At 43.5% G+C, this 14047-nt stretch overlaps 1 protein-coding gene across 1 annotated transcript in view; it reads left to right on the top strand.

Moving 5' to 3' along the window:
- SGPP2 (sphingosine-1-phosphate phosphatase 2) overlaps positions 1-14047 on the top strand; it is a 40902-nt gene that overhangs the window by 4531 nt on the left and 22324 nt on the right. The window contains exon 2 of the mRNA XM_074878247.1: positions 10950-11108. Within this exon, the coding sequence (XP_074734348.1) occupies positions 10950-11108 (159 nt within the window). The remainder of the gene's footprint in view (positions 1-10949; positions 11109-14047) is intronic.

The raw sequence follows: 14047 nt of genomic DNA, 5'->3' as shown, positions 1-14047 counted from the left end.
AATGTCTTAGGCCATTAGTTCAGATACCAGCCATAAGTATAAAAGCTCATCTGCTGTCATTTTTCTCCTTTGGATCTCTGGAGAATGGGCGGTAGGTTTAATGGCCGAAAAGTCAGAGAAAAATCTGTTGTCCCTGGAAAACTCTTTCGGGCAGCCAGTTCTTTTACCTCATGTATATTCTCTGCAGGGAATATTTATGGGTCATCTAGACAACGGAAGGTGACATTTGACTGCTGAGGCAAGTAAATTCGAGGTCTAGAATGTACAGGTTGTGTTGTCTAAACCATGAGATTTTTATTTAAAATGGCTATTTAAGTTACTGCTTTATAGGGCTTTATATCGGTTCAGTGTAGTTAGCACCTGTAACACTTTTCCAAGGTAAACTGCTGTTGGTCTAGATTTGGAGGTACATAAATGCTTTAATATAGAGTTACAGTGCTAATGTATTACTATTTTATTTTGTTGCTATATTTGTGAATATTTATTACTAGATGTAAAAAAAAAAAAAGTATGTTTAATCCTTCCTTTTGAAGACAACTGGCTGTTGCAAACTACTGCTAATAGAGTTCCCTGAGCCTGCCAGTTCTGGTACGCACAGAGCTGTGTGGTCATTCTGTAACAGCACGCCAGGTCATTATTCCCTTTGCAGCTAGCTTGACGTGACGTAATTATACCTGCTTACTTATGCTAACCAGTTTAATTAGGTGTATTGCCTTCAGTGTTCCCCATTGCCATTTTTCTATACAAAGAGAGAGGGTTGAGGTACTTTATTTTACAGGAGAAGACTGTGTTGGACACCTCAGATGTGCCCCAAGAGAGCAAAGATCAAATGCTCGCATGGGAAAGGGCTCAGAGGTATTAGTAGCAAGGAACCTGTTCCCTGACATATAGAAGGCCCATAGACCAGGATGGCATGATGCAGAGGACAATAAGCAAGAGACTATAAGAGGTGTCTAGGGAGAAGAAGGGGGTATGTACAGCCAGGTGGTTGTGATGCCAATGTCACCTGTGCCTGCGAGGTGCCAGGATGAATAATGAACTGGCACAGAATGAAGTATTAAACCTTGCAAGCACCTGTGCTGAGCGCTGCTGTGCCAAGCACTGCTGGCATGTGGGGGCTGCTGGGGTGCCAAGGGTGCTTCAGACAGTCACTTGTGCAGTGCTGTAGGAGATTCTGGCCTTGAAGCAGCACTTGTTGGCAACATCAGGTTACATGTTGGTCTCCTTGTGTGTTTCCCCATCAGAAACAGAGGTGACATTGTCATGGCCTGGACTAATTGCAACTAATAATGAGGCAGCAAGTGAATTGAGAACATCTTATCTACAGCTTTTGTCCCCAGGGGCTGTCTGGCTGCTGAGGTGTCCTCCAACATGCCTCTCTACAGTCACGGCTGCAACTTGAACACTGTGTCCCTTCCCGTTTAGTGATCTCTGCCTTCCAGGAGCGCATCCACCAGGGACTTGCATATTTGTGATGATACTTAACCTGAAGCCTTATTTGGCACTACCTTAGAAAACTGCTCTTTGACCTGAATCCTGGAACTATCTCCTGGGGAAACAGTCATTTCTCCCTGTGCTGGTGCCTGATTATAACAGATTAAAAAAATAATAGTTGTCTGAAAATGGTATGGTGTTACTCTTCCCATTTATCTTCCAGAAGTCTTGCTGCTCTGTGCCTCTCAGAATAGACCTCTACTGTGGAACTGATCTTTGTGCAAAAGCAAGCTGGCTGGATTAATGATGCTGCTTGGTAGAAATACGTGACTAATCCATGGTATCAACTTTCCATGCTTTAGTTAATTTCTAAAACCAAGTCTTAAGATGAGAACAAGCTTTTTTGCTCTGAAAAGAGACTTAACAGTGAAGTCCTGGTTCTCCACGGTCATTTGGCCGTTCCTGCATGCTTCTGTTGGGTTAGGTTAGGTTTCCCAGCTGATGGGAGCTCCTCAAACCTGGTGTGCTGGGGGAAAAGTGAGTTGAGGGGCTTCCCACTCCTCTGGGTCTCTGGAGAGCAGCCTGGGTACCTAGCAGCCGTGCAGGTCCTAGTAATGCTCTGACTCATCTGTTTTGGCAGGAAGTCAAAAATAAGAGGTGGTGGTGCTCGCAGGGAGCTGGTGGGTGGGTAGGGTGGCCATCTAATGCTGTGCAGTTTGAAAACTGTTGTTGTGCGATGCATCCTTCTTCTATCCAAAACCTCTTCTAGTAACACTCAGCCTTTGGAGGTACGAAATACAGTAATTTCAGAGGAATTTGGTCTCCATTTTGAAGTTGGAGTCCTTGTCCTTCTGAACTGTCTATAATGTGCTTTCTCTGGCTTTTAACTCACATTTTTTCCCCCCCTCTGTCCACAGACGTTGCAGCTACCTAACCCTTAAAATGACTTCCTCGGACACTTTCAGGCATAGGCTCTGTGGTGCACCTCATAAAATTGCAATCTAATTCTTGCACATTAAACTGCAATTAAACAAACCTGTTCTTCCACTGTAAAACAGGGAGGAAGGAAGCCTTTTCCTTCTGTCCTTCCCTTCTCTGCCTCTCTTGCCCTGTTGTTTCCTTATTGCACAAATCGGCCAGTTCTTCCTGAAACATAAGAGGATGATGAAGTGCATGGGAAGCTCACCCACCACTTTTGTCAGGGCACCTGAAACAGTCCAACCGGCCTAACCTCTGGCTGGCAAAGCAGGGTTGAGAGGATGAAGGAGGTGAGCTGCCTTCACAGGGCTCATCAAGGAGGAGATGCGTGCAGCCCTACTTATGCTGGTGTAGTGCAGCTTTCTTGGCTGGAAACTGGTGTTGACATACATCAGTAATTAAAAAACAAAAGTATAAGAACTAGATATCTGAGGAGTTACTTGTGCAACTAGAATGGCCATGAGAGACAAAACTTTCCATAAAGAGCGTGCAAGGAAATAAACGAAAGAGTTACCCTCCGTGTCAGGGATGTGCGTGTAGGTGTTTGCTCAAAAGTCTGAAGACTGCGGTGGAAGGTAGACCTCCTTGGGTTCCTCTGAGTTATGTTGGAAGAAAAGGGCTGAAACATAATTCTGATACCATGAGACCACTGTGTGGAGAAGACCAGACAATCTTGCCTTTTTACTAGCAACTAGCAAAAGCTCCAAAGCATATGAGCTGGTAGGTTTGGGGGTTGGGCTAGATGACCTTTAAAGGTCCCTTCCAACCCAAACTAGTCTATGATTCTGTCAATCATGGATGCCAACTCTCCAGGCATCTGCTAAGAAAGGAATATATGAACTTGAATGGCCTGTGAGTTTGAGTGCCATGAAGAACACCTTTTGATGGAAAGCAATGAGTACAGAGGCTTTTCAGAATAGGTTTCGTAGCCATGTGGAAGTAACTAGCTGGAAAATGTAGGTGTGAGAGGCACGCTGACAGTGAGATGGATTTAGGAGGAGCTGCAGGTAGGCTGGAGGACCAGAACAGAAATCAAATAGTCTTGTCGAGCTGAAGGTATGGTTGAAAAATGACTTCTGTTCAATAGGTGCAGATACCTATTGAACAAGCAGGTGTAATAAATACTCAACTGCAGAATGGAAAACAATAGACTTGGTAGTGCATTCATGGAGGAAAGAAATTGTTAGAGATCAGAAGTTGAGCATGGTTCAATGGTGGCATGCTATCCTGAAAACTGCCCACAAAATGAATGAAATGGTGCAGGACTATTCCTTCTGCATTACTGTGTCGTGTCTGATCTTTGGGCACTGTAATTCAAAACAGGCATGGTAAGTGCTGTGTCTGGATAATGCTAAATATCTTCTGGAAGAGATACCAGGCGATTAAGCAGTGGAAGAGAGGACAGTTATGTCCTTTTTGAATGCTTGTAACAAGCTTCTCCCATGTCAGCCTTCACAGGAGGGAAACAATTTGTTCCTTGCCTCCTGCAGTAGATAAGAAAACAGTCATAGGTTTAAAATTCAGTAAGAAAGTCTCAGGTTAAGTGGCAGGAGAGCAAAGCACTCGGGGATCACCTGGAGCAAGCAGTGAAGCCTCCACAATCGGTGTTGGTAAAGACAGGTTAGACAAACTTCTGTCAAAGTGATGGGAGTGTAAACTGTCCGTCCTTGGTGGACAAGCTGGACTATGCTTTGGTGAGGCTGTCTTTCAGGAAACATGAGGCTGTCCTTCCAGCTGACTGCAGGCATAATCCTTCACAAACAGGCTCGGTCTCATTAGCAGCCGTTCCCCTATGTCTCTGAAAGAAACTTATGCGTGCGCTTTTTTTTTTAATTAAGAAGGCTTTCTTTTAGGAAGACAACATAATCAACTTTTTTCTTCATTGATTCTTCCTATTAATTGCCTAAATGATTGCTCTGTCAACTCTAGTCATTTTATTTCACTTTATATTTAAATCACTTGGCAGATTCTGTTACATCTACCTGTGTTCTTTCAACAGAATGAAGGCGGGCTAATTATGTTACTTCAAGAGCAATATACAGAAATATAACCTGTAATTCAGTCTACCTCTCAAGTACTAATCAGAGTGGAAGGAAAAATAATTTGAAGATTAAAAAATGAAATCTTCAGGAATAATCTGAGGTGTCTTAACTGTGTCCTGGACCTGTCCTAGCTGTGGTGTGCTGCGTGGGTGTTGATCATGCAGGTGTGTGTATCTGTCTCAGCTGACCATCCTCTACAGACTGAAGGGGAAGCTTTTCGATGAAGATGTACTGATGTAAGATGTGACAAATGGTGTGAGAGACATCGGTTGGGTGAGCATTGTGCCCAGAGTGGCAGTGTTGGTGGGAGTCCTGGACACACCTTTCCTGTTTCCTACTTAACTGATCTCAGCCTTTGGTCCTGCAAAATGTGGTCCCTTTCAGCCTGACAGCTTCCAGCCGGCCCCGGTACTGCTGGCTGTGTAGCACTGCTCTGCTATGGCACCTTGCTGAGAGCTTTACATAATGATCTTTTTCAGTGCTTTGAATGAGCTAAGAAACTATTGAAATGCTACCAGAAGTCAGGCAGATTTTTAGATTCCCCACTTGTTCTTTGCCTGAGACCACTGAAAGTGTCTGGCTTGAAGCTTGCACATTGATACTTCTCATGCAGCGATTGTCTTGCTTTTGCATCAAATGATGATTCAAGGCCATGCCCCCACTCATTATGCCATTAGTGCATGCCACTGTAAATGCTTGCACAACAGCTGAGAACTGGATGTTGCCTATTTGTGTACTAGTCAACAAGCGCCTTCTGCTAACAGCAAAACTGACCAGAAATTTAGTGTTTAAGGAGGGTTTTCTTGTGATCTGTTTGTCTCCATCCCCATGTTTCTCAGGTTTCAGTTGGCTCTAGGTGTCTCTCCAACAAGGACACTATGTAAACCTGGACAACTATTGCTAACTGGCTACATCGCATTCTGGAGAGGGTAAAAAAAGAATTACTTGATTAAAAGTGCTTGAACAAAGCGGGAAGCTGCACATATATATGAGTTTGCTTTGGTAAGCTTTTCATCCCTTGGCGCTCCTTATGTGCATTTTGTAGGCTCTGTGTGCTACCACCTTCCCCTCTGTTGTCTTTCTGACATCTCTGCAATTTCTTCTATGTGTCTGTATCTCTCCTTTACTGCCTCCATCACCTTACCTCTGGTCCTTTGCCCCCAAGCCCTCCCTGTGAGGGGCTCACAGACCTGCCAGGATCTCCCACTGGAGCACAGCCCCTTTTTCCTGGCCACCCTGTTCTTTCATTTTGGAGCAATGTGTTTCCAGTGTTGGTGCTCCCAAGGAAGATGAACACATAGGTGCTGGAGATGTTACTGGCTGCTCTCAGCTGCTTGTTGGATCTTCAGAAAACTCTGAAATTGTTTGACATTTAGCTGTGCAGATGAATGAAAGACATGAAGCCTTTGATATCATGGTTTTTTCTTGCTCTTATTTTCCAAAATCTGATCACCAATATCTAATTTTTTGTTGTGACTTGATAGGTTCTTTTATTAACTGGGTACAGTTAATAAACATAGAAGGTGATGTAAAACTGACCAGTTATACAGAATACTACAGTACTGAAGTTTGGTGTTTTTTTTTTTTTTCCCACCAGTTATACTCCCCACAGTCCTGCCTTGTGGGACTGAATTGTCTGATTTATATTGTTCTGTGTATAGTTGCATCTAGACAGGGATTTTTGGCTTTTTTTCCTTGTGCCTGGTCTTTGTGGCTTCTCTAAATTTTGTGCCTTTTTTCAGAATTAAAAATCTCTTAACTGAGAAATATTGCAATACATTAACTAGGGGCTTTGGGAGGGAAATTCCTGATCCTCTGCGAGGCAATTCTGTTGGAAGGGAAGCAAGGGACTTCAAGAACTTTAATTAAAACATGCATGTCTTCTGAAAGATCCAAAGTAATTGATAGCTGAGAACAAAATGTTGGTTAATGGTGTCTCTGGGTCAAGCTCTGAGCCTTAGAAGTCTGGTGCTGCAAAGCTTGTCTCTAGAGACAGGGCAGGGAAAGAAACCAGTGTCTGTTTAATGCTCTGATAAGAGAGATCCTACAGGGATTGGAAGGAGTGGTACCTTTACACAGCTTTTTTTCTTTTTTCTCTTGGGGGGGGGGTATACCTCTGTCTAAAAACACATTTTAAATCCATTACATTAGTGGTTCAGCTGCTGTTCCTTTATTTCAGCTATAAAGACTAAATATTCTTTATGTATATAGTTTCTAAAATTATAGATTCCTGCTGTGTTGTGTCACTGTGTGTTAGTGTTTCCCACAAGTCCCCGTGGTGGTGGTTTGATCTGCTCTGCTGGCCCTGTCATTACTGCTCCGCAGGGAGGCTTTGGGGATGCTCCTGTGCTCCGGGCGGCCGCGGCACCACGGGGGCTGCGCTTGGCTCCCCAAGCATGTGTGGGGCAGCACCTGGTGTGGGTGACCCACCGGTGACCAGTGTGCAGAGACTGCGAAATTAGGATGGACCTACAATAGCCATGTTCTGTGCCAATACTTCAGGTGAGTAGTTAAATTATGGAGACTCATACATTCATGTGAGTCTCTTGTAATTTGAACAGTTCAGTTTTTTCAAAACAGGTATTTTGTAGTTGATGAGAAGGGTCATTTGTGTGAAATTACCTGTCTTTGTCTGAATGTCATGGCTTATTACACCTTACTTCTGCAATGTTCTGAAAATTCTGACTTTCTCTACAGCCTTAATTACTGCCCATTAAAACCTGTCTGATCCAGATGGAATAGTAATGGAGATGGATGGAGGGGCTGACTCACTGCAAGTGCTTCAGAGATTGTGGAATGCGTCGGGTCACTTGAGTACATTAAGAATGATCAAGTCTAATGATCAGAATTATTTAAAAGTCGAGACTGAATAAACTTCTGAGAGTGTTAGAAGATACTAAATGTTTACACAAATAATTGTAATGGTTTTTTTTCCTGCACTGGAGTTAGGATGAGAATAAAAAGGGAAGATGCTTCAGAAAGCACTGTAGTCTTTTTCTTTCTGCAGAAGGAATGGATGTAAGTAGTAAACGTGAGCTAATGGCAAGGCTTTGGCACTGCTGCAACTGAACGTGAGCCTCTCATGGGCCAGGGTACGAAGGTGCATGGAGTGGGCTTTCTGTACACTACTTAACTTCCTGTGGGGTTAGGGTTAGTGTACAATTACTGTACACTACCTAAATCAAGTGGAGCGATTCTGTGATGCCTTATGCCTAACGTGTGGCTGTTACTGTCATATGTTACAGCTGTGATCTGCTGGTGAGGTGTTTAAAAAAAAAAAAAATGTTGAAACAAGTGGGGGGTGATTTCTGATAGAAAAGGGAAAGAGGACGGAAAAGAAAGGTTTTTAAAATCGTGTGGAATGACTTGTCCCTGCCTTCTACCTGGAAATATTTTTTTTAACTTCAGATTTCTCTTAGAACCTGAAATTTTTTTTTTTTCCCCCCACAAACCAGATTACTGGAATTAGAAAGTTTTATCCCTTATCCCATGAGGTTCCAAGTATAAAAGCATTACCTTAGGGATATGTCTAATCATCTTTGATCTAAAGCACACGAGCACATAATTCCTAATACATTGGAGATTGAGGCTTAATTGAGGAATTAGTGATGGCAGAAGACAGCTTTCTCTGGGGCCATCATAAGTGTGACCAAATACAGTTTCAGGATCTCAGACAGAAGCATCAGAGTTGCTAATTGCACTGGTGGTGTTTTCTAAGTGGCATATGAGACTCGAGACACTTAGACTGATTGCTCTGTTGTTTGGCCAGCCATAGCATACTGCTGCATTATCCTAGAGGGATGCCAGTAACTCATCTGTGACCCCTATTACTAATACACAGGGGAACACTCCTGTGACCCCAGCATTTCAAAAGCACTGACTCATCTCTTCTGTTTGCTGATGTAAAAATCAATTTACATAAGTTGTGTTTTCTTCTATGATGGGTGAATGGATGCAACTTCTTTCCATCTTTTGTTGTCTTTGTGCAGTTTGCCTCATCTCTATATTGAAAGCAGATTAAGGGACTGGAATTTCTAATGGTTTTTGCAATGAGTCACAATTGCATGGCTAGACTCCTTAGACAATTTTTACATTTTCTCACTAGCATGTAGGATGAGAGTTTCTCATTGATAGAGTAGTTACACAGTCAACTCTGAGCATAATAGTTTTCCTCTTAGAGTTTTAGGAGCTTATGTCAAAGCTGTATCTTAATTTAGTATGTCTATGCTGAAGCCTTCATGATCCCTTCTTAGCTCTCATCTTTAGGAAGTCCTTTCACATTTCCATAGCCAACTTCCATATTTTTTTTTAATAGATAGAGTAGCTTGGCTCTCTTGCTCCTGCCCCAAATCAAAAATCCTCTTCATATGTATCTCCTTTTCTCTGAAGTGTACAGGTGTTTATATAAAATGTAATTTGCTTACATGTTGTTCCTGCTAACAGGGTGGGAGGCTTCTTAGTGGTGTACTGCTCCCAAATGGCAGCAACAGCAAACCTTTACACAAGTAACCAAAGTCACAGCCTTAAAAATATATGCTATTGTGTGCCTTCCTAGCTCTGGTGGGCTGGGTGCAGCCTTTTAGAAGAGAAGAAATGAGTGTGTTAGGTGGGGTACATCTAATGAAATCATCTAGTTGCCAAATCCAGAGAAAAGTGAAGTCTCTAGCTTAATAAAATGAATACAGTCCTAAACAGGGTCACCTGATACTGCTTGCAGTATATCTGCTGGTAATGTTTAAAGAGACAACCTAGTTGTTACTTAAAGATATTGGAGTGAAAATTTGGTGGTGACAAGGGCATCTCTCCTCTCTGCCTGCTCACAGTCTTGTTTTCCCCCAGACCTGCTCATGCAGCTGCGATTGCTGAGCCAACTCACGTGTAAGGGCCACAGGTTACATCTGTGGCATCTCAGCGTGGGGTGATCTGATGAGCATCCTGCTGTGGGGGAGCAGGGGCTCGGGAGCATGTGGGAGAGCCCAGTGTTGAGGGCAGTCCAGGGGATGCTGTTGCCAGTGGCACCTGATGGCAAATTTCGGGGACTAGCAGGGTAAACTTTGCCTGCTGTAATGAGGCAAGTTTTAAATGAAATGGTTCAGTAATTGCAGTTTACTTTTTTAATCTCAAAACACATTTCCAGTGAAAGCGATGGTGTCTCTCTTTATCTACAGATGTAGAAACTTCAAAATTAACACATTGGTACCCTTTTATGAAATATACTTGATTTCCCTGGAGGAAAGACTGATCTGATCTCTTGGAATTCTTTGTCAATGTGATTGCTACCCTTAATTAGTTTGAACAGATTTCTGATCTGCAGGAAATGTGGTTGAGCTGTCACTGTAGACTTCATTTTAGTATAAAAATTGAACTTCATTTCTTGACACTTTGTCTTGGTTTGAGTGGTGGGGGGTTTGGTAGCAGGGGAGGGGGCTACAGCAGTGACCCCTTGTGAGAAGCTTCTCAAAGCTCCCCCGGCTCCACGTCGGACCCATCTTTGCACCAAGGCCGAGCCAATTAGCAATAGTGGCTGTGCCTCTGTGATATTGTATTTAAGAAGGGGAACCTGGAAGGAGTTGTGGGAGTTGTGAGGGGAAGTTGCGAGGAGAACATCTGTGTGAACACCGAGGTCAGTGGAAGAAAGGAGGAAGGGGTGAAGGTGTGCCAGAGCAGAGACCCCCCTGTATCCCATGGTGAGACGGCAGGGCCACCCCCCTGCCACCCATGGGGGTCACTGGTGGAGCAGATACCCATTTGTGGCCTGTGGGGGGCCCCACACCAGGACAGGTGACTGCGCCCGAAGAAGGCCAGGACCCTGTGGGAAGAAGCCCCCGCTGTTGTACTTTGGCTCTGGGAGGGCTGTAACATGTGGGGGTGACCCACACGCCCATGAGAGTGATTCATGTCGGAGTTGGTTTGTGGAGGACTGTCTCCTGTGAGAGGGGGACTGTGCTGGGACAGGGGAGGAATGCCAGGAGTTCCTCCCACCACTGAAGTGGAAGAAGCAGCAGGACTGACTGCACCCCCCATTCCCCGAGCCCTGTGCCACTGGGGAGTGGAAGCAGAGATATCAGGAGCAAAGCTGAGCCTGGGAAGAAGGGAGGGATGGGGGAAGGTGTTTTCAGGATGTGGTAATGCTTCTCACGGTCCTACTCTGTCTGTTACGTGTTGTTGTTGTTAGTGTCTGTATTAAAATTATGTTCTCTTTTTTCTTCCCCTAACGAGTCTGTCTTTTGCCTGCCACAGTAACAGATGATCATCCCTCTCTGTCCTTATCTCGATTCCTGAGCCTTTGCTTTGCTTTCTCCTTACCAGTGCTGGGGGGAAGGGGGAGGTGAGCAACTGCATAGTATTCGGTTGCTCTCTGAGCTCAACCCATGACACACTTGTTCCAACAAATTATTTGGTTTAAACTGTGGGAACTGTAACAGTTAAAATATCTTAAATGTTTGCTGTAAATTGCTAATTCACTAAAACTTTCTAAACCCCTCTCATTTCCAGGGTTGTGTGCAGAAGTATATTGTGAAGAACTACTTCTACTACTACTTGTTCAAGTTTTCAGCTGCTTTGGGTGAAGAGATTTTTTATATCACTTTCCTTCCGTTTACCTACTGGAACATAGATCACTCTGTGTCTAGAAGGATGATAATTATTTGGTCTGTAAGTATTTCTATGATTTATTTAAACATGTAGTTGTTACAGTCTGTAACTGTAGCAAATGAATATTTAAGAATAACCCTTCAAACAAGAAAAAGCCAGCGTTGTTTACCTGTGTAACTTGTGTGTTCAGGAAGCAGAGGCATTACAATGCTGAGAGAGGAGGTGAGAGACATTAGCTGATGGATGGTGTCTGTTCATCTCTGTTACATCTTGAACTGACTTATTTTTTCAGCCCAATAACTGACTAAGCTGCTTTTAATAGGGTTTGTACAGAACAGTTGAGAAAACAGTTCCTTCCCAATGTGTCATGGTATTTTAAGGTTCATTTTTCATCACTTCAGGAAATCTTTCTCTTACCTCAGTTTCTTCTGCGTAACCTCTTCATATAGGTCTGGCTTTGTTGAAGTTAGTATAAATTAGGAAGGGGATGCACAGGCTGCAGTGGAATAAGCAGGGTGCTTCTGCAGTCGCTTGAGGGGGGGTGAGGAAATCAGATTCTCTGTTGAAGACTAAGACTTAAAAGCATTGATTTTTGTTACTACGAGAACATTCTCAAATTAACTGGCTTCAGCATTGCTCCAGCCTTCACAAATGCAGTTTGGGGTATCCAGAAAAATGTATTGTCATTCAGACACCAAAAACTGGTAGATAACCAGGCACTTCAGTCTGGGAATGGCTGTTGTTTTGCTGCTGCCATTATTCATCTTGGTATCAGTCAGATATTTGCTGCTCAAATAAGACTGTTTTAGAACAAAGAAGGGAGATAGGGAGCATCTCTGGCAGATGGCAGACCCTGGAGGTTTAGCTGTCAATTACATTGATTTAAGAAACTGAAGCTTGGTAAAAACTTGGATGTGATATCTAGCTTTGTTTCTTTACAATGAAGCTTCTCCTTAACTTAGTCAATTCTGTTTAATAATATTCTGTCTTTTGTCCGAATAATATGATGAGAAATAATAAAAACAATTTGAGTTGGGTCATATACTTCAAATGCACCCGGTCTTGGACAGAAGGCATCAGTTCTTCTGTGCCAGTAACCCTATTCAATACATTTTATAAAGAGAACATGAAAAATAACTTGCAGATGAAATTCAGTAGTAGGTGGACACTGTATAATTAGAGCTGGGTTTTGGCCAGGAATACACCTACTGCTTCTGGAAACGTGCCACAGAAGATGATAATTGGTAGTCACTGCCTTCTGGCATATTGCTCACAAAATGACTCTTCAGAGCTCCTTGCATGCCTTTCTGCAGGCTTGCCTTGCCTTTACCTTGCAAGGAGTCCGTCAGAGTACTGTCCAGATCTAGGCTCATTTAATTAGAGTATTCAAGCATGTGATATTATGATTATTAATATTATTCTTTGACTTAGAGAGTTCTGGAGTTGCATTTTACACTGAAAAGGAGAAGCTATTTTAAATACACAGACTTGTGACAATCTGTAGTTTTAAAAACATTTTAATTATATGTAATTGTGAAATGGCTAAAAATGTCTGTGCAGGCTATGTGTTAATGTTATGGCAAGCTCAGCTGGGTGGCTTATTTGCCAGCAAGCAGACTGTGAACAGGAATCAGCATTCATGGTGCTGTAAGTGGTGTTGGTCTGGCTTGGACACCTTGGTTATGTAGGCAACAGCAGAATCGGCCTAGCTGCACGGGGGATGCCAAGGTGTTCCATGTGATAAAGCTGTGCGTTTAACTTACCGGAAGGTTTTTGGCGATAGCACTGGAAGGAGTGCAGATTTCAGAGTTTTAAAGAAAAGCTTCTGCTTCTGAATGGATAGTGATGTGGGGCTGAGAACAGCCGTGCTAAATAGAAGTAAAAATTCAGGTAGCCTGATAGTCTCTGACAACAGCTGCCAGTAGAAAGCTGTGAAGAGCACAAAGGGGCAAGTGCTGCCCGCAGGCACGGTCTGCAGAAGGCTCCTATCCAGCTGGGGGAAGGAGTTGGTATCAAACGCAGAGCCCTAGGGAGAAGGTAGTAGTAGTTCCCTTTTAACACTGTTTAGCATGAGGAGAGGTTGTTAGTGAAGCTCTTCATCAAGGAGAGAGACAATGGACCAGCAATGACCTTTTTGTGAGCCTGCTGCAAAGCACACGGGTACATTGGAACACACGCTGGTGGAACATGGTTGGCAGGGATGGTCATGACGAAGGGTGTTAGACCACTGTATGGGAGAAGTGGGCTTACCCTTCTGGAAAAGTGGGTAGTGGAGAAGCAGAAGTGGTACTGGGTGTGGTCCTTTGTTTTATGGTACTGCGGACTTAAACCTGTGAGTTTCTCCTGCAAGTTGGAAATGACAGAGTCAGTGTCCCAGAATGAATCGGGAGTTTCTTTCCTTAAACATTAAAGCAGTATTAATGCTGTTTACAAGGCCTTCCTGCCGTCTTATCTGTAATAGTTTATGCAGAGCCAGTCACCCACATTTGAGAAAGATAAATTCAAACTGGAGTGGGGCCAGGGATGATTAGGGAACAGGCTATTCTCTGAGCAGAGACTGAAAGCTTAGATAAGTCTCTAACAAAATGAAGTCAGAGAGAGGATGGGGCTGGCTGTAAACACCAGGGGAAGGAAGGAGCTTCTTAAAATAAAAGTACTGTCACAAGAAGGAACATGCATAAGGCAGTTGTAAATAAGCTAAGTTGAAGCCAAAGGTTACGAAATAACTCTAGAAGGGCGAAGTGCAGTAGAAAAAAATTATGAAGAGAGTTTATTTCGGCAGCCTGTGGACTTGGTGCCCTAGGATGTCTTCTCCAGTTCTGGGTCCCCAAAACCTGCTGCTCGTGCTTTTCTCTTTAGCTGGATGGCTCTGAGAAGTGCTGTCTGCAGCTCCATCCAGAAGCTTTGGAAGCTTAAAGCAGCATGCTGTGCTTCCGTGGTGCCTTTCCTCTGAGGATTCACAGTATGTATGTAGTCTTTGCCTTTACGGATAGACAATG

This window comes from Strix uralensis, chromosome 9, assembly GCF_047716275.1.
Source record: "Strix uralensis isolate ZFMK-TIS-50842 chromosome 9, bStrUra1, whole genome shotgun sequence".
In the NCBI taxonomy this organism is placed as follows: Eukaryota; Metazoa; Chordata; class Aves; order Strigiformes; family Strigidae; genus Strix; species Strix uralensis.
Note: the sequence above shows the minus strand (reverse complement) of the source record. Positions and strands in the feature narration are given on the sequence as shown.